This window comes from Pinus tabuliformis, chromosome 7, assembly GCF_031772625.1.
Source record: "Pinus tabuliformis cultivar Carrire ecotype Pingquan chromosome 7, CPIR1, whole genome shotgun sequence".
Taxonomy (NCBI): domain Eukaryota; kingdom Viridiplantae; phylum Streptophyta; class Pinopsida; order Pinales; family Pinaceae; genus Pinus; species Pinus tabuliformis.
This window is the reverse complement of record NC_142293.1, coordinates 1,406,786,695-1,406,814,285: the sequence shown is the minus strand read 5'-3', so window position 1 is coordinate 1,406,814,285 and position 27,591 is coordinate 1,406,786,695. Positions and strand designations below refer to the sequence as shown.

The following is a 27,591-nucleotide window of genomic DNA, read 5'->3' as shown; positions in this document are numbered from 1 at the left end:
CTCATGCACGGATTACTCGAACAATGACCCTCCATGCGCTTTAAATAGAACTCATGGACCAATCGGGTGTCAAGCCACGGATCAAGTGTCGATAATACCGAGGTGAGAGTGAACCGTCGGATCACTACATATCGTGACCGTCGGATTGTAAGTTACAATATGTACAACGGTAAAGAAACACACTTTACCTAACTCTATACCTAACTCTAAACTAGACCAAGTTGAACTTAACTATATCCTATGTGTCGGAATATCCTAACAAAGAGCGACGATCCAACCTACGGACAAAAGCAGCATCAGACCTGCAAATTGGTATGTAGTTCCTCTGTTCCCCAACCGTGCAAGGCTCAAGATTAATTTCAGTAGAAATATAGGAAATCTGATATGGAAAAAGAATGAGTTTGTCAAGGAGGAACCCAGACTCTCCTGCGACCCTGGTTTAGACAAAATAGAAGTGCTTGTGAAAACTCAGGGTGGGGAGCTAAGGTGGGAGGGACTAGAACCCAGGATGAGAGAGGACTATACCATGGCAAAAGATCGAATTAAACTCAGACAGAGCGTGACTATAGGCACCCCTGTAGGATGGGAGGGATCCAGAAGGTAACAAGGAAGCACCTCGGGGAAGAAAAAATCAGGGAAACTGGAGAACCAGGGAAACAAGAAACCTCTAGGGGAGGTATTTAGAGCCAGCACCCTGAGGGAAGACGTAGACAAACCAAGGAGACCATGGGAAGGGAGGAACAGAAAACCGACCTTATCTGGGGAAGAACCCATGAGGATGCCCAGAACAGACAGGCCACGTGCCGACTGTTGCCGTGGAAGGAAAACAGTAAGAGATCCATGAAAGGAACGAACCCATAACAAGGAGAGGATTGGCGACATTTCAATAGAAATCCTGAAGGAAACAAACACTAGAAACGGAAGGGATAACAAAAAGGAAATGGGTAAATGGGAAATTGTTTTGTTTTACTATTATAATTTTGATAAATGCAATGGCTATGTGATAAGTCTCACCTCACACCACGGACAGCACAGTGAGGAAGACAGAGAACATTGAAAAGAAGATAGCTACAGGCAGGCAGGGAGTAACATGGCACCCAGGAGAGGCAAGAGAGATAACAAGAAGGAAGAAGGAACAAGCGGTTTGAACAGGAAAAGAGGGAGGAAGTCGGGAAGTGAACACATGAAAACTCTTATTGACGTATATATGGCAGGGAACCTGCCAGACATCAAAGCCCAAATTGCTAGTTGGGAGAGAGAACTGAATGACAGTATCAAGAACCAGGACATCCCCATGGAGGAGTGGGAAAGCATGGTTCCTGATCTAGGGAATTCTCTAGGCCGTCACTTCCTCTTCAGGAAAACCATACAACAGTATTGGGTAATGAAGAATGTGGTGGCACGGGCCATGACCCTGAATCGAGAACAAGCAGCGGGTGACGGAACAGAGGCACAGGAGAAAAACAAGGAAAAGGATCCAGTCAGCGCTGAACTACTCAGGGAAATAGCAACAGTTCAAATACAGACCTTGGCCTTGGGAAGAATTGAGGAGACAATACAAGATATGAAGAGGAGAATTGAGCAGACACTACAAGATATGAAGAGGAGCGAGATGCCTGGCTCCAGTGCCAAAGCGCCAACCCTAGTAATATCTTCGGATGAGGATTGATGCAGCGGTCTAGTTCAATTCGGATAAAATTTTGATGAAATGCATTCACTTGTTTAATTTGTTTTATCTGAGCAGTAGTATAGACAGTCAAAACAATGCACTAGATGGATAGCAAATAACCTTTTAAATTTTGGACAGGTTTTAATGTAGACAGGTGGCTACCTAGTTTCCTTCAGGCAGGTAAGCCACCTGGAGCAAATGGAAGTTTCTGATTTTGGAAAATTAATATAAATAGAGAAAGCACTGCCAAGTTTACAAAAAAGAAAAAAATATTTGCATCAATTTTTGGCATTTCGAAAAATATAAATTTTGTTATCATATCGATGCTATTGTACCAAAATGCACTGGTGCATTTAAATAAAAAAACAACATAGGTATGCACCTATTTTCAGAAGTTAGAAAATAAAAATGAATTCAACCATCTCAGTGCTCTTATGACAATTACAAAATTGATGCATTTAAATACAAATAGCACCGTTCCGTTAAAAAAATTAATCGTACCAATATTTCAAAAAAAAAAAAAAATGTATCATGTCGGTGCGTTGCAAAAATTTAGCACCCCCGCAATGTCGGTGTGCTTTTCTTATAAATGCATTGGTGCACTTTACTATCGAACACAGCAATATTGAAAAAATAAATAAATAACACAATTTTTTTCCATTTTTTAAAATTCAAAAATTAGCGGAAATATATTTTTCGAAATCTAATTTCATAGTATTTTGAACAGTAAAAATTTATTCACTATTTCATTATTTTTCCCAAAATTTCAAGGGAGTGATTTGCAAGAAAGACATATTAGGAGCACTGTGCAACAGAATACTTTGGAGTAGCATAACTATTCAGAAGTTTAAAGGTATGGTGATTCACTCAAAACTCTGCATAGTAAAAAGTTTATTTTTTATTGATTGTTTTACTAATAAAAAAATTTACAATTTATGTTAGGGTTTAATTAAACAAGGGATCATTTCTAACAAAGACATACTAGGAGCACTATGGAACAAAAAAATATCTTGGAACCGTAGAAAGATCAGAATTTGAAAAGTATGGTGATTCACTCAAAAACTTCAACAGAAAAAAAAAAATTAAAAACATAAAAATAAAAATAAAATAAAATTTAAATTTTATTGTTAATTTTTTTACAATTTCTCTTAGGTTTATTCATAATTCAAAAAAAAAAAAAACAAATAAATAAACAAACAAACAAAAAAACAAAACAAAACAAATAAACTATTGATTTTACTAGTAAAATTTTTTACAATCTTTGTTCCTATTCAAATTCAATTAAAATCTAAAAAAAAATGTATCATGTCGGTGCATTGAAAAAATTTAGCACCCCCACAATGTCGGTGCGCTTTTCTCATAAATGCATCAGTGCACTTTACTATCGAACACACTGATATTGAAAAAATAAATAAATAATTAACACATTTTTTTTCCATTTTTTTAAATTCAAAAACTAGCGACAATATATTTTTCCAAATCTAATTTCATATTATTTTGAATAGTAAAAATTTATTCACTATTTCATTATTTTTCCCAAAATTAGTGATTTGCAAGAGAGACATATTAGGAGCACTGTGCAGTAGCAGAATACTTTGGAGTAGCAAAATTATTCAAAAACTTAAAGGTATGGTGATTCACTCAAAACCCTGCATAGTAAAAAAATTATTTTTCATTGATTGTTTTACTAATAAAAAATTTTACAATTTATGTTAGGGTTTAATTAAACAAGGGATCATTTGTAAGAGAGACATACTAGGAGAACCATAGAACAACAAAATATTTTGGAACTATAGAAAGATCAAAATTTGAAAGGTATGGTGATTCACTCAAAAACTTGGATATCAAAAAATTTAAATTTTATTGATAAATTTTTTACAATTTTTGTTAGATTTATTCATAATAAAAAATAAAAACAAAAACTAAACAAAACAAAACAACCAAACTTGTATAATAAAAAATGTACTATTGATTTTACTAGTAAAATTTTTTATGATCCCTGTTCCTATTTAAATTTAATTAAAATCCAAAAAAAAAAAATTGTATCATGTCGGTGCGTTGAAAAAATTTAGCACCCCCACAGTGTCTGTGCGTTTTTCTTATAAATGTACCAATGCACTTTAGGCACCTCGCAATGTCGATGCACTTTTCTTTTAAATGTACCAGTGCACTTTACTATCAAACACATTGATATTGAAAAAATAAATAAATAACACATTTTTTTTCCATTTTTTAAAATTTAAAAACTAGCGGCAGCATATTTTTCAAAATCTAATTTCATAGTATTTTGAATAGTAAAAATTTATTCACTATTTCATTATTTTTCCCAAAATTTCAATGGAGTGACTTGGAAGAGAGACATATTAGGAGCATTGTGCAACAACAGAATACTTTGGAGTAGCAGAATTATTCAGAAGCTTAAAGGTATGGTGATTCACTCAAAACCTTGCATAGTAAAAAAAATTAATTTTTATTGATTGTTTTACTAATAAAAAAATTACAATTTATGTTAGGGTTTAATTAAACAAGAGATCATTTGTAAGAGAGATATATTAGGTGTGCCATGGATTTTGGAACCATAGAAATATCATAATTTGAAAGATATGGTGATTCACTCAAAAACTTGAATAACAAAAAAAATAAAATTATTGTTAATTTCTTTTACAATTTTTTTTAGATTTATTCATAATTCAAAAAAAAAAACAAAACAAACAAAAAAACAAGAAACAAAACAAAACAAACAAACTTGTATAATAAAGAATTTACTGTTGATTTTACTCGTAAATTTTTTTACGATCTCTGTTCCTATTTAGATTAAATTAAAATAATAATAATAATAATAACAATAATAATACTTACCTTAAACCTTACTTTCACTTGCTTATGTGATTGCAAAATTACACCCTAGGGTTTAACTCCCTCTATCACTTCACAATTAGGGTTTTTCATTTCAGGAATTTTAGATTTAATGGGTTTTTGTACTTACAATATATAGGGTGTTTGACATATAAACTAGGGGGATCACTTATTGAATTAGATCCAAACCTTGTCGGCCCTATCCATTTTTTAGACCGATATATGTTATGCGGTACTCTAATGTAATATAGCACATTGGTGTGCCCTATGTAATACAACGCACTGGTATATTATAACAATGTTGGTTCTACCCAGTGTATTCATCGGTGATCCCAGTGAAATATAACGCACTGACGTGCCTCTGCCAAAGAGCACCATTATAATTTAAAATTATTTATAAAAAAAATTGTTGACGGTGTCACAATTAAACGCCCGGACCATTTTTTTTTAAACGATGTCTATTTCACGGTGCGCCCTATGTAATATAATGTATCGGTGCTAGTGGTGCTTCTATCACATCAAATCTTGTCAACGTTGTATGTTTTTACAAAACACGATCTGTTTATCAGTGTGTCTAGTGTAATATAATGCATCGGCTTGCCTCTACCAAATAGCAACATTAAGTGACTTATATTTTGTTTTTTTATGTGTTTGTTTTTTACTATGATGGTGGTGCTTTTATTGTCACAAATTGCACCATCATAATTTAAATTTATTATTAAAAACTATTTTTCATTGTCGGTGTTGAATAATTAAAAGCACTAAGGCGTTTTGTTCAAATAATTGCACCGATTACCAAATCTTTTTTTGGCTGAAAATTATTTGATTTATGTATAACATATATTTAACAAATTCTTTATTAAATGGTATAGGTTGGATACTGATAAAAAAAATGTCTAAGAAAGTGTCAAGTAACAAAAATATTAATAGACACAATGATAGCACATCGAAAAAAGCAGAGAAGGCAAGTTCTTTGTAAATTCTTTACAAAATTAATATGTTTGAACTTTATGTAAGTTTAATTAATATGTATTGGTTAGTATGTGTCATGCAGAGCCACAAAATGAAAAAGAGAAATAAGGTTATTTCTAATCTAAGTACAGAAGAGCATAAAATCCTGATAGAAAAGTTGCAAAATGATGAATTAGGTGAATGAAAAAATACTACTCAATATGAGTTTTTTTTTAACATATTTCAAACAATCTATTAATTCATATATGTTTAATGTTCTACAAGAAGAAACAACGGAGGAAAAAATCAATGTTGTTCTAAGAAAAGAAAAAGTATAGAACATGTAAATGACGATGAATTTGTCCTTAGCTCATCTGGAGTGGTGTTGGAGGTTAATGAAAGAGGGATTTTTTTTACAAAAATATGAGGGATCTAGTGGAATGAATGTATAGATGTACTTTCCACTTATAATACAAAAATTAATCCACTGATTCTAAGAACCAAATTATATATAAACTATTGGAAGTGTTTCCATAACAATGGTCAATGAGATATGTCAAACTTGCAATAGCAAAAACATACAACAACAACAACAAAAACATTCAAAAAGTAATATTCCTAATTAAAATGATTTTCTAGAATTATATGTATATATTACTACAAACCGTTTATTTATTAATATCAATTTTGTTATATTTAGTTTTCATATTTTATACAAGCTAGTTTTATATAGATATACATTATTAATTATTAAAATTAACATAAACATATAATATTTTAATTATTTTTACATTTATTTTTAATTATTTATTTTTATTTTTCCTAACGGCTAGTTTTGACCAAATATATTTTTATTATTTTAATAACAACTCCCCAACTTTAATAATTAATAATAGTATACTTCCCTGAGTAATTTATAATATTTTATTTACCTTATTAACTAATTTAACAGCGAGTTTTCAACAGCTAATTATAGGCAATGATGCATCCATATTATTTATTCCTTAAGATCAATTGATTCTTCACTTTGACCTGAGGATAGACAATATTAGTTGGTTCGAAATGTCGACCAAACCCTGATTATGTGATTAATTCGAAAGACATCTATCTACATTATGAATCACAGAAGTCTTAGATCTAACAATATAAAAATAGTTTATTACTATTTTAGGAAGATTATGAAAATCCCAAATGATCAACGAGCTGATCTGTGAAACATGTCTGTAGGAATGTCCAAAAAAATGTACAAGGAGATGGTCAAAGAAATGGACGTAATTGCATCACAAAAGAGGTCATCTTAACAACAATGTGCTTCAAATGTATGTAATCATGATTGACTTTATACATATAAAAAAATAATTTAGCATTAAATATTAATTTTCAAGTATTTTTTTGAAGAAAATAAAATAAAATGGAACTCATTCAACACTTAAAACAAGACGATAAGGAAGAAAATGGTTGATATCAAAGTTTGTGAGTAATTGTTACTATTTCCTTACAATAACTCAAGGTTTCATTTTTGTATATTTTAAGTTATTTTATAGCAACCATCCTTGAATATCTTCAAATAGGTGCTAACATACAAAGAAGAGTCATCGGAAGAATTGATTGACATTGGGTTAAATATGAGTTGTGAGTATATGTTGGCATATCAAAAATTAATTGTGTAGTTTGTAAGTATCTATGTTGTTTTATTTCCCTGAGTTTATAGCCAATAGAACAAAAAAATCCCTTCTATTAAATCTATGATTTATAATGGGGTTTAAAACATGTAAGAAACAACGTATGGAACTACGCTAGCAAAAGAATTGTTGCAGCAATGCATGAGACTTGTTTTTGAAACTATGTGCACAATTTATGAGTCACTTCTTGCTATGGTACATTGCTATTTGATTTACAGTGATGTATATTATTTATTTGAATTTTCATTATTCTTACCAATGTAGATACATTCATTACACCTTATTTTTATGTTTGTAGATGGAACAAGTTCAAGATGACGAAAGCAATCGATGCAATCAACAAAAAATTCCTTCAAATAACCCAAGTCATGGAAGTAGCTCGAGAATTGACAATAATTCCAATGAAGAATGATGATCTATTTGGATATCAATGCAACTTGTTGTATTTTTTAAAATAATTGTCCGTGAAAATCAGAGATTTTGTTTAATGTAATGGACATAATGTCTCGATTGAAAGACAAGGGGTTACCAATAACAATCCCATTTTGCATGACGAGTCCCTTATTGATATATAATAAAATACATTTTAATGTATTCTATTGCACTATCCAATGTTGCTATGAAATGTTACATCATTGATTAAATATATGGATGGTTAAATATTATAATGAAGAGATGCGAAATCTGATAATATAACAAATTAATCCAAACATTATATACAAATGCATTAATCAAATTTTAATTTATATGAATATTGTTACAATATATATGTTGATTTTTCGATGAATAACAGATTTTAAAAATTACGATAATTGCATTGTCACAAATCGATGTTTGCAAAAAAGAGAAAATATCACACAAAAAACTGGTGTGCCGACAACATAAAGATGCACTAGTGCGTTATGTTATATAAAAGCATCATGACAACATTTTTTTGCATGATTGATGCCTTTTCAGAAAACGATAGCATTGAGGCGTTTAGTTCTTCAAACACCGGTATTATTTGCAATTAACACCCTGGTGCATTATAACTCTTAACACACCATTGCGCAGTATACATTTTAGGCACCAGTGTTCTTTTCATTCAATTCCTCGGTGCTTTTAGTTATGTATGTTGCCCTGTGCTTTTATATATGTAGCGCACTGGTGCTACTTGTTCCATGAAGCGCATCGCAAAAAAAAAAAACATATACTAAAATCTTTGGCCACCCAGATTTTTTCAGTGGTGATGAAGTTTCGTTATAATCTCCGCTAAAACATTTACTACCAAAAACATATTTTTTAACAAATGTTTTTTTTTACAATTATTTCCAATTTTATAACACTAAAAACCTTTGTTATAACCTCTTCTAGAAGGTATTTTCCTTGTAGCGTCAAGAGAATTATGGACATCTACTTGGAGCTTTCGGGCGGTCATGTTAACAAGAGGAAGAGTTGCGTATATGGATGGAACTATTCGGCCAATGTAGTACAGGAGATTATATCTATTATAAAATTAGTTGTGCAGTCAGAATGAAGATCCTTCAAGTACTTAGGCATTCCTATATCGCTAGGAAATCCCCATCAAGAGGATTGAGAAGAAGTATTCCAAAAAATCAAAAAGAAAATTGCAGGATGGGGCGCATATTGGTTGAATTTGGTTGGGAAAACAATTCTAATCATGGTTTTTCTCTCTTCACTTACAATCTACCTTTGTTTAGGACTATTGGCTTTGAAGGGAATTTTAAACCAGACTAGTACTATGATCAAGAATTTTCTCTGGAAAGGAGGTAAAAATAATGATAAAAAGTTCCATTTAATTAATTGGAATGTAGTTCGACTACCCAAGGAAACAAGGGGATTGGGAATTCAGAATCCTCTAATGGTAAACTAAGCTCTAGGAGCAAAGTTAGTTTGGAAGTTGATATCTAACTCTAAATAATGGTGGAAGGAAGCTTTCTCATGGAAATACTTTCATAAGCCCCAAATAATAAGAATTGAGGAAGTCCAATTCACTGGACGAGGATAAAAAATTTGGAGGTTATGCAAAAGAGCATCCCATCTTATTGTTGAAAATCTGGGATGGAAAGTGGGGAATGGTTCTCAGATTAACCAATGGAAGGAAAAGTATATGCCTGGTCTATTCTCTCTCCCTCTGAAGAGTTTAAACCCATAATCAAATAAATGAATGGAAATGGGGTAAAAAATTGAGGGACATTTCACTATGGGACAACTCTGGATCATGGAGAGGATGAGAATATTAAGGACTTCCTTTTAGGTTGCAATCATCCTGGGAAAATCTAATTCTACTCTTAAAGGATTTAGCTCTGGTGCATGTAAATGAGAAAGATTTCAGGGCCTGGAAACCTAGTAAATCAACCATTTACTCGGTCAAAGAAGGATACAGATATCTATTGAGATGTCTTCCATCTCCTGACCCTTTTAAATTGTGGAAAGCCATATGGAATGATGAGGTCATCCTGAAGGTGAATGCCTTTTGTTGGAATCTTGTCCACGAAAGCATTTTCACTGCAAAAAAAATTAAAACGAAGAAACAATCAAGGTCCATCATGGTGTGTTCTTTGCAAACAAGAAGAAGAATTGATCTCTCATCTCTTTTTTTATTGTCAATTTACTTTATCTGTGTGGAGATTTTTTTTGGACAGTTATTTCAAATACAAGCCATGCCTTCAAGCTAGCAGGACATGTTTATAAATTGGTCATATCGAGGCTCCTCCTAGGGCTCTATTATTAAAAGAGCGTGGACAACCCTTCTAAAGTTCATATGTTGGGTTATTTGGATCTTTAGGAACCAAATCATATTTGAAGGAAATCATCCATCGATCAATCGAGTTGCCAATAAAGCCATCTCTTTTCTTTCTGAATCACTATTTGCGAGGGGTATAAAATCTACAAAGATGGAAGGGCTATAAGTGCTCGAAAGGAAATGGCTAGGTATAAGCACATCCACAGATCATGTTGGAAGCTTCATTTCTTTCTCTTAGGGGAGAAAAGTTCGTTGTTTAAGATTAATTCAGGAAGATTTCAATATTTGGAAAGAAAAGAAATCGGTGGCCAAACTCTTCTTCAATGGAGCAAAAAAAGGGAATTCAGGGACGGCAAGATTGAGACAGGTGATCATTTGCCCCAACGAACAAACTGACATAAAACATGTGTGGGGATTAGGAGTGGCCAACAATAATAAGGAAAATTTTCTTGCTTTGTGGAAAGGATTGGATCTTTCTCTAAGTCTTGGAATAAAGAAAGTAAATGTAGTAGGAGATTCCTTGATGGTTATTAGAATGTTCACATGTCCAAGTCATCAATCTGATGCTACTAGGTCGCCCTTATTAAAAGAATAAGTTATATTATGCAAATATTTGAAGGCTCTCGATCTTCCATGTTCTATGCCACCTCAACAGGGACACCAATGAGATGGTGAACTGTGGAGCACCTATGGGAGCAGATATATTACGTAATTGATGGAAAAGATTTGGGCCATCTTCCCATACCATCACAGAATGTTGATCGGGGCAGTATCAAAGACTACCATTGATGGTGCTAACAGAAGGATGATGTGTGGAGGTATTTTGGGCATGCAGGACAAGTGGGGAAAGTTCATAGCACAATCAACACTTGGTGTCTCTCTGGAATCCCAAGGCAATAAATTGTGAGTCATGAAGAGGGTATTAACTCAGCTCAAGGTATCTATAAAGGAGCAATCATTTCTGCAATTTGGGAGGCCTTCATATCGCACTGGAGAATTAATGGTGAGGGGATGGAGTAAGAATTCATCTCGTGCCTCAGCGAACTGGCTACAGGGTTGGGTTGGAAGATCCTTCAGAAAGGATATATATTTAATGCACATGAAGATCAAGGATTTGCATGTGTTAATGGCAAGACCAGTAGGCAATTACAAAAAGTAGGAAAACTTCCTATTTAAGGATCCACATCCCCCTCCAAATCATTTGTTATTTCAAGCTTGGAGTGTAGGTTTGGTAATTACGCCATCTAGAGAGTTTTTAGTATGGCTTCGCATGAAGGCCAAGAAAGGAAATCCTCTAAGGATGATTTGGCTCGTTGGAAAAGGGTTGTTGAATTCTTGTTTTAAATTACTAATGGGAAGGTTAGATCTCATCACCCGCTGGTTAGAAATGTTGGAGAAAGATCCTGCTTCCAATGTTGAGTGTATTAATTCTAAATTCGAGAGTGTCGAGGCATCTTTGGAGCAGAAGATAGTTAAGATGGACACTGATATGCTCACTTCCAACTCCAATTTTATCTATGATAGTTTATTTGCAAAGGTGAAGGATATCATAGTGGGGCTCCTTGAGATGGTCATTTCCCATTTGCAAAATGATGGGAGAAACAATGCCACTGGAGCTAGACCGAGCAGCTAGGGCAAAGAAATCAACGAGGACACAGGGAAGTTGAACTTTGGATAATATTTATTTTATGTATTGTTGTTACGTGTTGATCTTAGGTTTGTTTTTTCGAGTATATGGTAGATATTAGTTTTATGTAATTTTTTATGGAGCTCATAAGGGGGAGGAAATATACTTGTGGTTGTATTGGGATATGGAAGCAGCTACAAAAGCTGAAGCTAATCTTGATATAGTGATGTAAGAACGGTTATAACCATGTAACCCAGATTTCAAATACAAAGTATTTGTCATATATATATATATATATATATATATATATATATGAAACATTCACTCTAAATATTAACATAGTGAAATCGAAAACGCTCAATATATTTTGAATACCTCATCATATATTAAATATATGTTAAGTATATTAAATTACAATAATATATTTATAGGATATATTTTAAAATGTATAATAAAATTAAAATAATTAAAAAAAAAATAACACATTATTTTATATATTATAAATTAATTATCTTTTAAAATCAATTATATTAATTAACCACCACCCTAGAAACATAGTTTTAATGATGCACTCAAAATGATATTATTGCTTTGGAAATGTAGTAATGCCTAAGAGTTTTGGTGTAACGACAAAGTTTCACATAGTCTTATACTAAGATTAACTTGGATTTTCATAGCATTCTAATATCAATATTATAGAATATATGAAGAAATGTGGATTACACTATGCTATAATTTACCAAAATATAAATTTAGGGCTTTAATGGAAGAAAGTTCACAAACATTGGGACATGAATTTACCATGCACATGAAAGAGTACAAGGAGTAGCCCCTGTGCTATAAATGGAGCTTGAGGTTTAGCTAGAATTCTCTATGACCAAGAATTTTGGCTACAAGATGAGAACACCTTGGGTGAGAAGGTGTGAGGATGGTGGCATAAGTGTCAAGATAACAATAATAAATAACTAAAATAAAAGAACTAATGGAGTTGAAAAAATTTGCATGTAAATGAGCATACATGACATGGTAAGACATGCATACCCTTGGTAAATTACCTAGGTAATAGGGGGAAATGCTAGATAGCATACCCTTTATAAATTACCTAGGTATTAGGGGGTCATACCAAATTCCTAGATACCTTAGTTATAGATTTTGAAGGGGCCAAGGGCCTCAAGGTGAGCAATGAAGGCTCACTTGGCCAATTTCCTTAGTTGTAGATTTTAATGAGGCCAAGGGCCACAAGGTGAGCAATGAAGGCTCATTTAGCCAATTTGGTTGGATAAATCCCAAGTCAAAATTAAAAGGTCAATGTTACATTAAAGTTCTTTCAGTGATAGAATCATTTTAATAAGATAATTAGTGGGTTTACCATATTTTATGGTCCCAAGGTTTTAGTAAGCTATGATTTTTCCCATGGTATTTAATGTAAGATATGTTATTTAATGAGTTGACGACTCATTATAAATTAGTTTATTTAATAGCTTTGAGTCAATTTATTTAATGGTTTAATAACTCCATTATAAGATGGTTTATTTAATGATTTGATGTGGCATCAAGCTATTAAATAAGATATAGTATACCAAATATAATGGACAATATTTAATAGCTTGATGACAAGTCACCAACCCATTAAATAAACTACATTATATCAAATATCGTGAAAAAACAATGAATTACAAAAACCTTAGGTTCGTAAACCATTAATAATAAGCTCATTATTTATAATATCAAAATAATTTTATAAACAAATTTAATTTAATTTCACATTTAATGATTATAATATGTAAAAAAAAATTGTCCGTCTTTGGTAGCTCAAGTGGTGATGGCTGTGGAATGAAGTCTCATCGAACTGGAGATCTTAGGTTCGAATCTGGTTGTGGAATGAAGTCTCATCAAACCGGAGATCTTGGGTTCAAATCTTGTGCTACTCTCCCCCGTAGTGGGGTGAATAATGAACATGTAAACTCAAAAATCAGAGAGTCCTACCAAGCTTACAAAAAAAAATATGTAACAAATTTTTAGTTGAGTCCCACACAATTGGTTTGAGAAAGGGTTGCCTTAGTAAAGCAACTTGTGTTCAAACCTCATCGGGTGGTTAAGTGCATGCATTATATATGTAATATTTTTTTATGGGTGTTTTTTAAAATAAAATAAATTTATATATATATATATATATATAACTAATAATTAAACATAAAAATTATTAATAAAAAAAAAAAAAAACATTTATATTTTTTAATTTATAATGAAATATTGTAATGATATTGATTATTATAATCATCGGCCTAGATCTATCTTAACTCAATATCTACTAAGCCCCTAGAGGAATCAAATATCTTGATATGTAAACATTTTTTAAAGTGAAAAGAGAATGAAAAGAGATTTGATCTCTCTTGGAATTTAGTAGATCTGAAGTTCAAATGGATTTAGGGTGATCTAGGGTGGTGATTATAATAATCCATATCATTACAATCTTTCATTATAATTTTTAAAATATAAATATACAAATGATTTTTATTTTTACTTTTATTAATAATTTGATTTGTTTTTTTTTCATCATAATAAAATATATCCACCTACAATGAGATGCTTTATTGGATAGAAGAAGTTTGATCTACTCACAATGAGATGTTTATCACTAGGATTGAAGAGCTAGATCGATTCTAGACATCCTCAATTTATTCTTATAAATTTAACCAGATAATCTAAAAGACTAAACTCATGTAAATTAACTCATCTATACCTCATGAATTTATTGTTATTATTAATTAATACTAATTAATAAATATAATGATTAAATATAATCCATTAATAGTTATTTTAAAAATAATTATTAAACTACAATTGCCCGTGCAGAATAAGTTATTTTTGCTTTTGGATTTTCGTTGATGTGATTCATTGCTTTGAAGTCGACTGGCTATTAAATATTTAGTGTTCTCATTTTTTATTATTCATATTTTAATCGTGTATTTAAAAAAAAAAAAAAAGAGATATTAACGTCTATGAATTAGTGAAATGCGGTGATGGATTTTAATAAATAGAAAAGATATTAACATAATGCCGTTTTATAGGAATCTTTATTAGTTTAAATATTGATATTGACCTCGAATAACAGCATTATGTATCAGCATTATATATTATATGGTAATGAATTATCGCTTAAAGTTATTATCAATTAAAGTTAAAATTGAGTTACGTAAGGGTTGTATTAAACTTTTATTATGTTTAAAGGGTTTTGTCAAAAAGTTAGCACAAAACTTTAATAATGTTTAAAACTTTGTTTTTTTAATGTAATAGTTAAGAGATGTGTAGTTTTTTATTATTTTGATTATGAAATTGTTATATATATATATATTTTTGGGTTGAGAAATTTTATATAGTTTAATATGGGAGAGATGTTGTAATGTAATGTTTAATATTTTGATTGAGTCAAATTATATAAAAAATAAATTTAAATCAAATTTAAAAAAATCAAATTAAATAAAAAGATTAATATAATGTAATGTAAACATTAAGAAGTTAAGTCTCACTAGCATAACCTGTTGAGGATGGGCCTTGTCAACAAGATGACCAAGGGTCAAATCTCACTAGGGAGTGGTTGTGCGGCACAGGAGACATGCTCAAAAATGGCCCATGGGTATTCATGTGGAATATATCATATTTAAAGGGAGAAATTAATCCCGAGGGATCAAATCTCTTGATATGCAAATCTCTTTTAAAGTGAAAAGATAGATTTGGGCTAATTATATGGAGATATGAGGTTTAATATTAAATTGATATGTAATATTTAAAAATTATTAATAATAAATAAAAATATTTTAATATTAATTATTATTAAAGAAATTAAAGTTTATTTTAAATTGTTATCTAAACACATTAATAATAAATAATAAATATTTTAATACTAATTATAAATAAATAAATCAACATGCATTATAAAAATATGTAAAGAAATTTAAGGTAGAAAAATTATTTTTAATAAATAAATGCTTTCAACATTTAAATATATGGATGATGTGTAATTTCATTCTTTACATGTAAGATATATGATGTTTGAAATAAATATTAATAAAAAAAATACTAATGTTAGTCATAAATAAAATATGATAAGATTTACTTTATAAATATAATGTAATAGAGATTTGGTATTTCAAATAAATATTAATAAATAGATAAAATATTTCAATGTTAGTCATGCATCAAATATTATAGCATTATATAAAAAAGAAAAAAAATGAAATTTAAACACATTAATAATAAATAATAAATATTTTAATGTTAATTATAAATAAATAAATCAACATGTATTATAAAAATATATAAGTAAAAAAAATCACGCTAAGATGGAAGGAGGTCACCGTAAGGGTTTTGGGTAAAAACCCTAGGTTTTACCACATCATTCTCCTGTAGGCACCCAGACCCGGACAACCGACAGATCTCTATTTCCGTTGCAAACGCATCTATCTCCATCTGCCGACAGTAACAGCTAACAACATGGGCGATGTTATGGAGGTCGAGGAGCTTGATTATACCGAGGATCCTTTCCCCGACTGCGTCATTTTTGGAAACCCTAACCTCATTTCGCCGACATCTGGCTCATCTCCCTCATCCGGTCATGCTCCGTCAAGCACTGCACCAGTGGTTTCCTATCCTGGTCACAGTACAACTCCTCTGTTTTTCGCTTCACTTTTTATTGCTTCTCCCGCACTGGACTGCCCTCCTTTATCACCAGACACTCTTCATATTCTCACTGCAAACACTCCACCTTCACCCTCTTTTGATCCGAATCCGCTGACAGACCACCTCCATCCATCCAGTTTGACCCTTTTCACAGCTCCGCCTGAGGACCTCCAGACATCCGAGGGTCAAAACCCTCCCATTTCTACAAACTCCCCGTCGGGCTGCTTTGAAACCCCTACGATGAAGGTCAAGTCAGCGGCTTCTACAACTCAAGAGGGCTCACCATTTCTGTTGTCGGATCATCCATCTGCCCCACGAATTGGGAAACAGAAGACGAAGTGTGTGAAGGCTACCATAAAGGATATCACTATACGTTTTAGCGAGAGTTCTGCTATTGGGGAAGCTGCATACATGGCTAACACTGTGTTGGTCGGACATGTTCATGGCCGAGCATACTCAGCAGACAGGCTCACCTTATGGGTCCGAGAGATTTGGGGAAGTATGCTTAAGGAACTGCCTGAGGTGCAGGTATTGCCCAGGGGTTGGTTTGCACTTCATTTTGCAAAAGAAAATTACACAGATCTGGTCCTCGCAAGATACTGGCATATTGAGATGGCCCCTGTACTCCTCAAGAGATGGAGTCCCCTTTTCGACCCAGAGAGGGAGCAAATTGGGGCGGGGCCTCTCTGGGTTCGCTTGCCAGGGCTTCCACTGCAGTATTGGTGCGAGGAGGTTTTCGTCAGAATTGGAAATGCCCTAGGCACCTACCTGGACCATGACAGAACATTTGTGCAATCGAAGAACAAAACCCTAGCTCGCATCCTGGTACATTTGGACACTCGCGAAGGTTTGGAAGAGAAAATCACTCTTCAATGGGGGAAATACACTCAGGTACAGATCCTAGACTACGAAGGAGTTCCCTTCCGATGTAGAAGATGTCATAGAGTGGGGCACATCTTTAAGGAATGCCCACTCATAAAAAAACTAGAGGATCCTCCGAGGGCACCTACTACTTCTACAGGGAATGAAGCACTGGCTCTGAATCGCTCTCCTAGTTCGGGTCCTCTTCCTCCGGTCAGCAACATCACCCCGAGGACAGTGGAAGGAGTGCACAGAACGCCATTGCCCCCCCCACAAGAGCTCATGCTGTAGCTGAGGCCACAAAATTATCGGGTATTTCTCTGACCTCTTGCCCTACCTCATTTTCTTATTGCTCATCTCTTGTTTCATCCACCATTAACACATATGTGGCTCACTGCACTATGGCTCCAACATTACCTTCCATCGCCACCACCACTCCATCTTTGCCCTCTCTATCAACCAATTCCACCTCCCCATCATCAAATGGGAGGTCGGCATCTCACAATTACAACCTTCGCTCTCGTTCATACACTGGTGGTCCCCCGTCTCATATCACCGATTTGGGACTTACCCAACCTGGTTCTGTCATCCTTTCATCTCATGGGAGAAAATCAAATCTATCCATTGCCATCAAACAGGCAGGGGCAAAGGTCACCTCTGGTAGACAATCCACTTTAGAAGGGGTTCTTAGAGCACTAAACACCCAAGGCAGGGTTCCCCCATGAAGTGTCTCTCATTCAATTGCAGAGGCATGGCTAGTGCCTCCAAGAAACTAGCCTTGTGTAGACTTTTCGAAGTAGAGCCTTCTGACATCATCATGCTGCAAGAAACCCTAGGCAAGGCCGAAAACATCACTAGCTCACTAAGTTCCTTATCTCCTGGATGGAATTTTTTGGCCACGAATGTTGTGGGTCGATCAGGAGGCCTAGCCATTGGCTACAATCCTCGCAACATTGGGATCTTAGCATCCTGAGGTGGCCATGGTTTTATTGGCTTAGATCTTTTCTCAGCGGAGCTTGGTCTAAACCTAAGGGTTATTAATATATATGGTCCCTGCCAACAGTGGGAAAAATTCTGGCAACATCTGTTAAATCTATCAATTTTTTCTCCTAATCACATCATTCTTAGGGGAGATTTCAATTTCTCTATGGGATTTGGAGAATCTTGGGGGTCACAAGCACAAGTGGACTCCATCACTGGCTATATGACCAACCTTTTGGAACAACACAATTTGGTGGATATCCCCATGAATAAGCCACTCCCTACTTGGCGAAACAGAAGGGTGGGGGATGCTGCACTAGCAAGAAGATTAGATCGTTTTCTGATAAAGGTCCCCATTATGAAGCAATTGCATCATTACAAACAATGGGTGGGTTCAGGGGGCATCTTAGATCACTCCCCCATTTATCTTGAAGTTTTTGGCCCCCATCCTAAACCAAAAGCTCCTTTTAGATTTAACCATGTTTGGCTTCAGGATCCTGAGTACATAAACATGGTCTCGGATTACTAGAATGCCAACCCGATTGATAGACATGATTCCTTGACAAAGGGTTTCTGTCATAACCTATCCCAGCTCAAGCATCTATCTATCAATTGGGTAAAAGAGAAACATCAGAGGGAGGAGCTTTTGTTATCACAAATTGAATCTGAGTTGAGTATATTGCTCGATGATCGAAACTTGGGTTTTTCTTCAGCAAACGACAAAGCTCACCTGATTGAGCTAGAAAACCAAAAGGCAAGGATTTTGAAGGAGAAAGAGGAATCTCGGCACCTCAGAAGCAGAGCTATATGGTTAAAAACAAGCGATGACAACACAAGATTATTTCAGAACCATGAAAAAGGTAAAAATGTTTCAAATACAATATGGAACTTACCTCTACCTGATGGGGGGGTAGCTGACACTTTAACAAACTCTCCCATCTTGGCACCTCTCATTTCAGGAATCTCTTCAAAAACCCTCCTGGGTCAAATTTGGTTGATATCATCAATGTGGCAGGACATTTTCCCCAATTTGTAAATGATGATGAGGTCGAGGAGTTAATCGCCCCTGTTACTACAGGCGAACTGGAAGGAACGCTGAAATGGTTCAAAAAGGACAAGAGTCCTGGTCCGGACGGGTGGACGATAGAATTCTATCTTGCATTCTATGAACTTCTGGGGAATGATCTGTTAAAAGTTGTGGAAGAATGCAGAGTATCCGGATCTATGTACAATGCTGTCAATTCGACTTTTATTGCCCTTATCCCGAAATCTGATTCCCCTTCCTCTTTCAATGACTATAGGCCTATCTCTTTATGCAACTGTCTGTATAAAATTATTTCCAAGGTCATTGCAAATCATCTTCGGCCCATTCTTTCTCGCCATATCACCCCCCAACAATTTGCCTTTCTCAAGCATCGCTAGATCCATGAAGCTATTGGCTCGGCACATGAGGCCATCCACTCGATTTGGACTAAACACCTAAAGGGCATCATTTTAAAGATCAACCTAGCAAAAGCATTTGACCGAGTCAGTGGGCTCTACATCAAGATGCTCCTTATACACTTGGGCTTCCCCCATGATTTCATTGCTTGGATTATGGCCTGCATCACCACCCCTACCTACAGTGTCCTCATCAATGGATCTGCCTCTCACTTCTTTCATGCTGAGCGGGGTCTTAGAGAGGGCTGCCCCCTCTCCCCCCTTCTCTTTCTGATTGTTATGGATGGGCTTAGCCGCTTACTAGCTATTGCTAAAAGAGATGGCAGCCTTCGTGGCCTCAAGATATCTGATTCCTGCTTCCTCACTCATCTCCTATTCGTGGATGATGTTCTCATTTTCCTGGATGGGAGCATTTGAGGCTCTCTCACTTTCTCCAAAATCCTCTCCCTCTTCTCGCGACTACAAGTATGCAGGCTAATCATGGGAAATCTATTATTACCTTAGCCCTCACTTCCATATAGGAGTCACAACTTGCACAACAGCACTTCCCTTATTGCATCATACCCCTGGACAGGGGGTTCAAATATCTGGGATTTTGGATTAAGCCTCTCAGCCAGAAAATTGTAGATTGGGTCTGGCTTGTCACCAAGCTGGAAAAAAGGCTTTCAAACTGGAGTCATAGATACTTATCCAGAACTGGCAGATTATTGCTCATCAAATCAGTTCTTGAGGCCACCCCTGTTTTCTAGATGGCATTAGCATGGATCCCCAAGAACATTCTGGCCCGACTGCAACAACTTTGTAGCATATATCTCTAGAATGGCCACCAAGACAAAAAGATCTTTGCCTGGGCCCGCTGGAATAAGATCGCCTTGCCTAAAAAATGGGGAGGATGGGGACTAAAAGACCTCCCCCTATTTGCACAAACCCTGGTCGCAAAAATGGGTTGGACTCTACTGACTGGACAGAATCTATGGACTACAATCTCATATCACAAGTACATTTGGCCACATCAAATTATGGATTAGGTCCGTATGCCGAGCTGGCCTAAAACTGGTATATCATTAGTATGGAAGGCCCTCTTACACTCCTTGCCTAACATCAAAGACAATCTCGTTTGGAGAATAAATGATGGATCAAAGGCTCGCATTGGAATGGATCCCTGGACTGGAGGAGGAGGTAGATTCCAGCTATCAAGAGAACTCATCCAGCGCCTTCATTCTCATGAAATAAAGGTTATAGCACACATAGTGGATCCACTGAACACCAACATATTCACTCAAGGATGGAAATCTACCCTGCAGCTTGATATTCCACCACAGTGGCATCAGGAATGGCATGAATACACAAATGCACTATGTGAATCACACATCAGGATCAAGGAAGGACCAGATGAACTCATTTGGAGTCTTGCTGAGATTGGTATTTATTCTCCAAAGTCTGGATATCTCAATCTGATCTCACACAAACAGCTGGAGCAGACAGCGTTTTGGTGGAGGAGTATCTGGAAACTTGTATCGCCCCCAAGAACAAGATTGTTCTTTTGGTGTAGACTCAGAGATAAATTTCCCACGGGAGAGTCACTCTCTCACCGATCTTTCCATGGCCCTCACTGGTGTGTCTTATGCAAGAATTCTTCTGAATCGACTCTGCATTTATTCCTTCAATGTAATTCTCTAATCAATATATGGCAAAATATCTCCACATCTATTCATATTACCAGGAATTGGGAGGGTGACAACATTGGTCGAACATGGGAAAACTGGTGCAACCTTCATCATGGCACTAAATTACAATGCATACCCTTAATCATCTGCTAGCATCTATGGCTGGCTCGAAATTGAATTATATTTGAGGACAAAATTGTTTGCTAGCCGCATATTACAGCCCAAATCATATCTGCCTATCACGAGCTGCCTGAGCGACACAGACCTCGGCCTCGTAGACCACATGATCCTGCACCTATAGATAAAAACACTCCCTAGGCATTTTTTGATGGTGTTGTATAGCACCATGGATGTGGCGGTGGATTCATTCTATACATAAATGAACAACATTTTTACAAAGCAAAGATGGGGCTTGGCGAGGGAACGAATAATTTTGCAGAGCTCATTACACTCTGTCATCTACTGCATTTTTCATTGGGTCATAACTGCATGGATTTAAACATATATGGTGACTCAAAGATCATAGTAAATTGGTTCAATAATATTACTGTTTGTCACTCACACACACTCAGTAATATTCTGGATGAAGTGAATTTGTTCAAAGCACAGTTTAACACTATTTCATGCAATCACATTTACAGGGAACATAACAGCAGTGCTGACGGGCTTTCCAAGGAGGCCACGATACTTCCCCAAGGAGAGTGGATGATACAGGAACAAAGAGGCTCCAATGAATATCGTTACTATCATCGGCCCTACAATGATCAAAACTACCACAAGGCAGAGAGCCCCTAGTTTACAGTTTTTATTTGGCTCTATTTTGATGTATATGCATGGCTCATACATTGTATATATATTTTTTCACACAGATTATATATATCGTGTATTATTCTTAGACCTTTAGCAAAGACGTCACCCTGTGTGGTGTATGTGGAACTATTGTAGATGACAAACATATTTATAGCTTTTTATTTATACTATTATAGCAGATAGTGACTAAACACCCTGCGTGGTGATGACTGCATCAAGAACCCAAAGCTTTTTGACAATTGATCAACAATTTTGAAAATGCCCATAGTGACAAACGACAATACAGCTGAAAGCATCTACAACATGTAATTTTTCAATCATAATGAAAGATTATGATTTTTCCAGTGGAAAAAAATATATATAAAAAGAAATTTAAAGTAGAAAAAATATTTTTAATAAATAAATGCTTTCAACATTTAAATATATGGATAATGTATAATTTCATTCTTTACATGTAAGATATATGATGTTTGAAATAAATATTAATAAAAAAAATATTAATCTTAATGTTAGTCATAAATAAAATATGTTAAGATTTACTTTATAAATATAATGTAACAAACATTTGGTATTTCAAATAAATATTAATAAATAAATAAAATATTTCACTGTTAGTCATGCATCAAATATTATAGCATATATATAAAAAAATATATATATATATATATATATTGAAATTTAAACACATTAATAATAAATAATAAATATTTTAATGTTAATTATAAATAAATAATCAACATGTATTATAAAAATATATAAAGAAATTTAAAGTAGAAAAAATATTTTTAATAAATAAATGCTTTCAACATTTAAATATATGGATGATGTGTAATTTCATTCTTTACATGTAAGATATATGATGTTTGAAATAAATATTAATAAAAAAAAAATACTAAAGTTAGTCATAAATAAAATATGTTAAGATTTACTTTATAAATATAATGTAATAGACATTTTTTTATTTCAAATAAATATTAATAAATAAATAAAATATTTCAATGGTAGTCATGCATAAAAAATTATAGCATTATAAAAAATAAATAAAAAATAAAAATTGAAAATTGAAAAATTAGTCGTGTTTAAATGCTATTTTTTTGAAGAAAAAAATAGTTTATTTTTAGATCTAATTTGTCCAAAATCTTGTAGGGATTCATTGAAATCACAAGTTGACTAGTGAACTTTGCACAATCTGAGTGCCTTAGGGATTTTTCATGGTGTTGAATCTATATATGTAGTAAAAAAAAACCACTTTAAATAACACAAATCAAGATTTTACCACAATTTTTTTAAAGCGGGCAGGAAACTCCAAAAAGTCACACTTAAAAGACAACTCCATTGAAAAATTATTGACTAGATAAAGGCAATTTTCACAGTAGAATATGACGAAGATGTGAATTCCTTCCTTTACTCAATATGAAATTGTTACTAGACATTTAAAAAATATATTAATAACAAAAATATTTTAATGTTAATGAGAAAAAAATATTTCAATGTTCATTTTAACTAAGATATTTCCTTTAAAATTTTATTTCTATACTCAAAAAAGTATTAAAAAAAAAAACATTTTAAAAGATAACTATAGTTTTGATAATTTAAGAAGTTAGGAAGTTCAGTTTGAATGGGCATAATGGTTAAGATTATGTGTTTCCGCTTAGAAGATTTATAACTTCAAATCTAAATAAAACAAAAATATATATCTCTGTAAATTTTAATGATATCTCAAGAGATTTAATCCCTCTTTACATATAATAAATCTGAAACCATTGAATCTATTATACATATATAGAAATATCAAATTACATCTTGAATTTACATTGATTTTATAACAAAATCAAATTACAATATACAATTTGGCTCTAACTTCCTAAAAAAATAGCTCTAACTTTCTTTAAAAAATTCTAACTTTCTTAAAAAAAATTCAAAAAATATAAAGAAAGTTTTTCAGTTTTTCCCTCCAATTTATACATAAAAAAACCAATATTAATAAAATAATATATAAAAATCCATATATTGACACTTTGTTATACCATTTTAAGAGACAGATCAATCCTTCTATATAACTAATTATTACATTTCTTCCTTAAAAGAAGTTGTCTGGTTTCTAGATAATTCCAATTGATGGATAACGTTACCTTCTATATCATAGAATATAGCATAGAGATGTTTCTGCGTAAGTTTCAGAATCATAAAACCTTGCCCATCGTAGAACATCTCCAAACCAGTCATATCAGCACCTTTCTTCATCCCTCGCCATGCTTTTGATCCCCCTCCACTGGTTAGGAATTGGATTGGGCTGAAATTTTAAATATAACTAAAATTAAATTTTATTAATATTTCATTCTAAATAAAAACATGTGATAGTATGTTTTTGTTTTTTTTCAAGATATTATTATTACCTGGTAAGACTTTTGATATGCTCTAGGCAATGATCATGTCCATTGATATAGAGATGTACGTTATATTTCTGAGACAGAACAAATGGAGAGTATTAATAAAAATGAGTTATTTTGGAAATTTAATAGATATATGAATGGTCACTTTTAAAAAAAATCAAAATTTTAACAAATAACTTTTTAAAATTATACATTCTTAAAAAAAAAAATGGTAAAATATATAACTTACTTCCAGGATTGGTAACAATTGTTGAACGAGTTCTTCTGTGTCACCATGATCACCAACACTTCTTAGTGTATGATGCCCAATTACTAATTTCCATGTTGCATTTGAACTCCTCAGACCTGTTTCCAAGTCCTGTTCAATTTCATAGGTTATATTTATCTATCTGACTGCACATCTAATTATGGCTTTCTATATTTATAACTTTACCTGCAACTGTTGTCGAAGATATGTATCTCTGGGAATAACACCCCGCCAATCATAGGTATCTTCATTGGGTATCTTCCAGTATTTATCGACAAATGGCGATGTATCCACAAAATACAGCTCCGCGGTCGAAGGACATTGTAGGTCTGCAACCCAAAAAGGAAAAAAATTATTTAAAAAAGACAAAAACAGAAAAAACAATTTTTCATTCTCATGAGAAACCTCTTCCTGTGCCAAACAACTATGGCTTATTCTTGGTTGGATTAATTTTGGTAAAAATGTAAATACTACATAAATTAAGGATTTCGACACATTTAGATCATAATTACTATTTATATATGGGAAACATAATTTATAGATTAATATATCTGGAAACATAATTTCCAGATTGACTTTTCGTAATTCTTAATAACAATTATATATGACATGGAAGCATTATTTCCAACTTAAATAAAATAGTGCAAACAGAAATATGAAATTTCGAATGGCAAGTTATCAATTTATAAACTTACCATTTGCAAAGGAAAAAGGTAATCTACAGAGATTGTATTTGAGGGCAATTTCGAATGGCAAGTTATCAATTTATAAACTTACCATTTGCAGAAGAAAAAGGTAATGTACAGAGGTTTATCAATTTATAAACTTACCATTTGCAGAAGAAAAAGGTAATGTACAGAGGTTGTATTTGAGGGCGAATGATCTCTGACAAAGCCATCTGCTATCAATTTCTTTCAAAACTGGATCCAGCTGGGCCAAAACGTCCCCTCTATAGTCATGGTTGCCTAAAACTGCAGAGGTATATGATTTCATGGTTAATATAGAAAACACAGAAACATTAAGATCAAACTGTGGTTTGAGTAGTTTATATCATTTGTTGAGTTAAATTGTTGAATATTTTTTAATGTAGAAAATATTTTATATTTTATATGAGGAATATACATGTTCTAGTCTTCAGAGAATATTTTATACTAGGAATATACATGTTTTAGTCTTCAGAGAATATTTTATACGAGGAATATACATGTTCTAGTCTTCCAGAGTATTCATGTTCCTTACCCTAATTGAAGCAGGAAAAAAGATTGACATCATTCCCATCAGACAAGATAAACCTAATTCACAATATTGAGTCAAAAAATTCTCACATTATGTGGAAAAAGATTGACATCATTCCCCAATCAGGCAAGATAAACCTAATTGACAACATTAAGTCAAAAAAATTATTACAAGATGTAAGAAAAAAGAGCGATATCATTCCCCAATCACACTAGATAAACCCAATTAACAATATTAAATCAAAAAGACATCTTAACTAAAAATATATATATAATACATATTCAACAAACATGTGAATGTAAATAAAATTATTCTGCATAGAGGTAATCAAACATACCAGCATACCAAGGTTTTTGTAGACTCTTTGCAGTGTACATTTGAGAAAATGATTGTAAAAAGGCTGGGTCTGATACACCTGTTAGCCCGTCCTCATAGAAGTTGTCACCAGTGGAGATGATGAAATCTACATTCAGATCCTCTGCTATTCTTCCCATCTATAATCCATTTCCAAAACAATGAACTCATGCATATATACAGGAAAAAAAAATATGCCAGATATTATATATAAATGAAGGTCTGAAAATCATGCCTGATATGCCACTTGGGACTGGTTGTAGAGCCCTTTTCTTCCCCAATCTCCAACTACTAAGATATTGAGAGACCCATCAGCTTGTTTTGATACAAGCTGCCCACATGACAAGAAGAAGCACAGTAACAGGGCAATTGCAGCGATCTGGGACTGAAACTTCATTGTTAATGTCGATGGCGTCTGCCAAAAAAACATATTGAAACCTGAAATCTTCAAAATATCTGATAAAACTTTGATTTTCCTTGACACAGAAATTTTAGAAAGAAATTATCAATAACTACAAACAGAGATTCAAGAGGTGAGCAGACAAAGTACTTACCTTCATTCATGCCCTGTTTTTTTTGGTTGGATTCTCCCAGTTCCTGTACAACAAATACTCTGATTATTTAACTATGGGCAGCAGCAGGAGGAGAGGAATTGTTTATTTATAGATGTTGGTTTCTGCTTCCTGTAAAATATTCTTAAAAATTGATTAACAATTGTTTCTGAATTGTGGGAACCGACATGTGAGAAAGAATTCTTGTTTTACCCTGAGAAATCGTGCTCTGAGATGGAAATGGCGCTGATTACCCGGGGAAGGCGCACTGATGCAGCGAATTAGCTTGCAACTGAAGGCAGGCATATCTGAAGTCAAATAAATCAGGGAAGGCGTATCTGAGAATATAATGATACTGTACGAAAGGGACCAGTTTACTTGTAAGAATATGCGGTATCATTCTTTTATAATATCCCAGGAATATCTTCAGACTGGAATTTCCTCGTTATCGATATTCCTGGCTTCCGAGGCCGATGTGGGATCACCTCATTGCTCAGTTTGATCCTTTGGTTAAGGATGCACACAACGTCCATTGGGTATAAAGTTTACAGTTTGCTTTTTAGATTTTAATCACACCCTTTAGGTTGCTGCTCTCCACTTGGGGAACGTGAATTCACCTTTCGGTTGCCTCTGGTGACGGGTCACACTTTGTAGATCCTCGCCCTACCCTAGGGGTGGGTAATTTCATAGATTTACATCATGATTTCATAAAAGAGTAGGGTGTATATGAAGTAAATAATATGAATAAGAGGTGGGTTACTTGTTTCACAAGTAACGGAGTAGTATGATCAATTTGGTGGTTGTGATCTTAAAATTAAATTATTATTTTTGTTATTGTTG

At 33.7% G+C, this 27,591-nt stretch overlaps 1 protein-coding gene across 3 annotated transcripts in view; it reads right to left on the bottom strand.

The window, feature by feature from the left end:
- Positions 1-27,149, bottom strand: part of LOC149252918 (purple acid phosphatase 4-like) — a 66,946-nt gene extending 39,797 nt beyond the window's left edge. The window contains exons 1-9 of one of the 3 annotated variants that reach the window (XM_089459827.1): positions 26,965-27,106; positions 26,755-26,797; positions 26,436-26,615; positions 26,184-26,340; positions 25,441-25,581; positions 24,797-24,939; positions 24,593-24,721; positions 24,367-24,434; positions 23,951-24,263 (exon numbers count right to left, since the gene is read on the bottom strand). In XM_089459827.1, coding sequence (XP_089315953.1) covers positions 24,038-24,263; positions 24,367-24,434; positions 24,593-24,721; positions 24,797-24,939; positions 25,441-25,581; positions 26,184-26,340; positions 26,436-26,615; positions 26,755-26,760 — 1,050 coding nt within the window. In that variant the 5' untranslated portion in view covers positions 26,761-26,797; positions 26,965-27,106 and the 3' untranslated portion in view covers positions 23,951-24,037. Of the gene's footprint in view, positions 1-23,950; positions 24,264-24,362; positions 24,435-24,592; positions 24,722-24,796; positions 24,940-25,440; positions 25,582-26,183; positions 26,341-26,435; positions 26,616-26,754; positions 26,798-26,964 lie in introns of those variants that run through there. The other 2 variants (XM_089459828.1, XM_089459829.1) reach the window with 2 other exon arrangements.
- Positions 27,150-27,591: the final 442 nt, after the last annotated feature.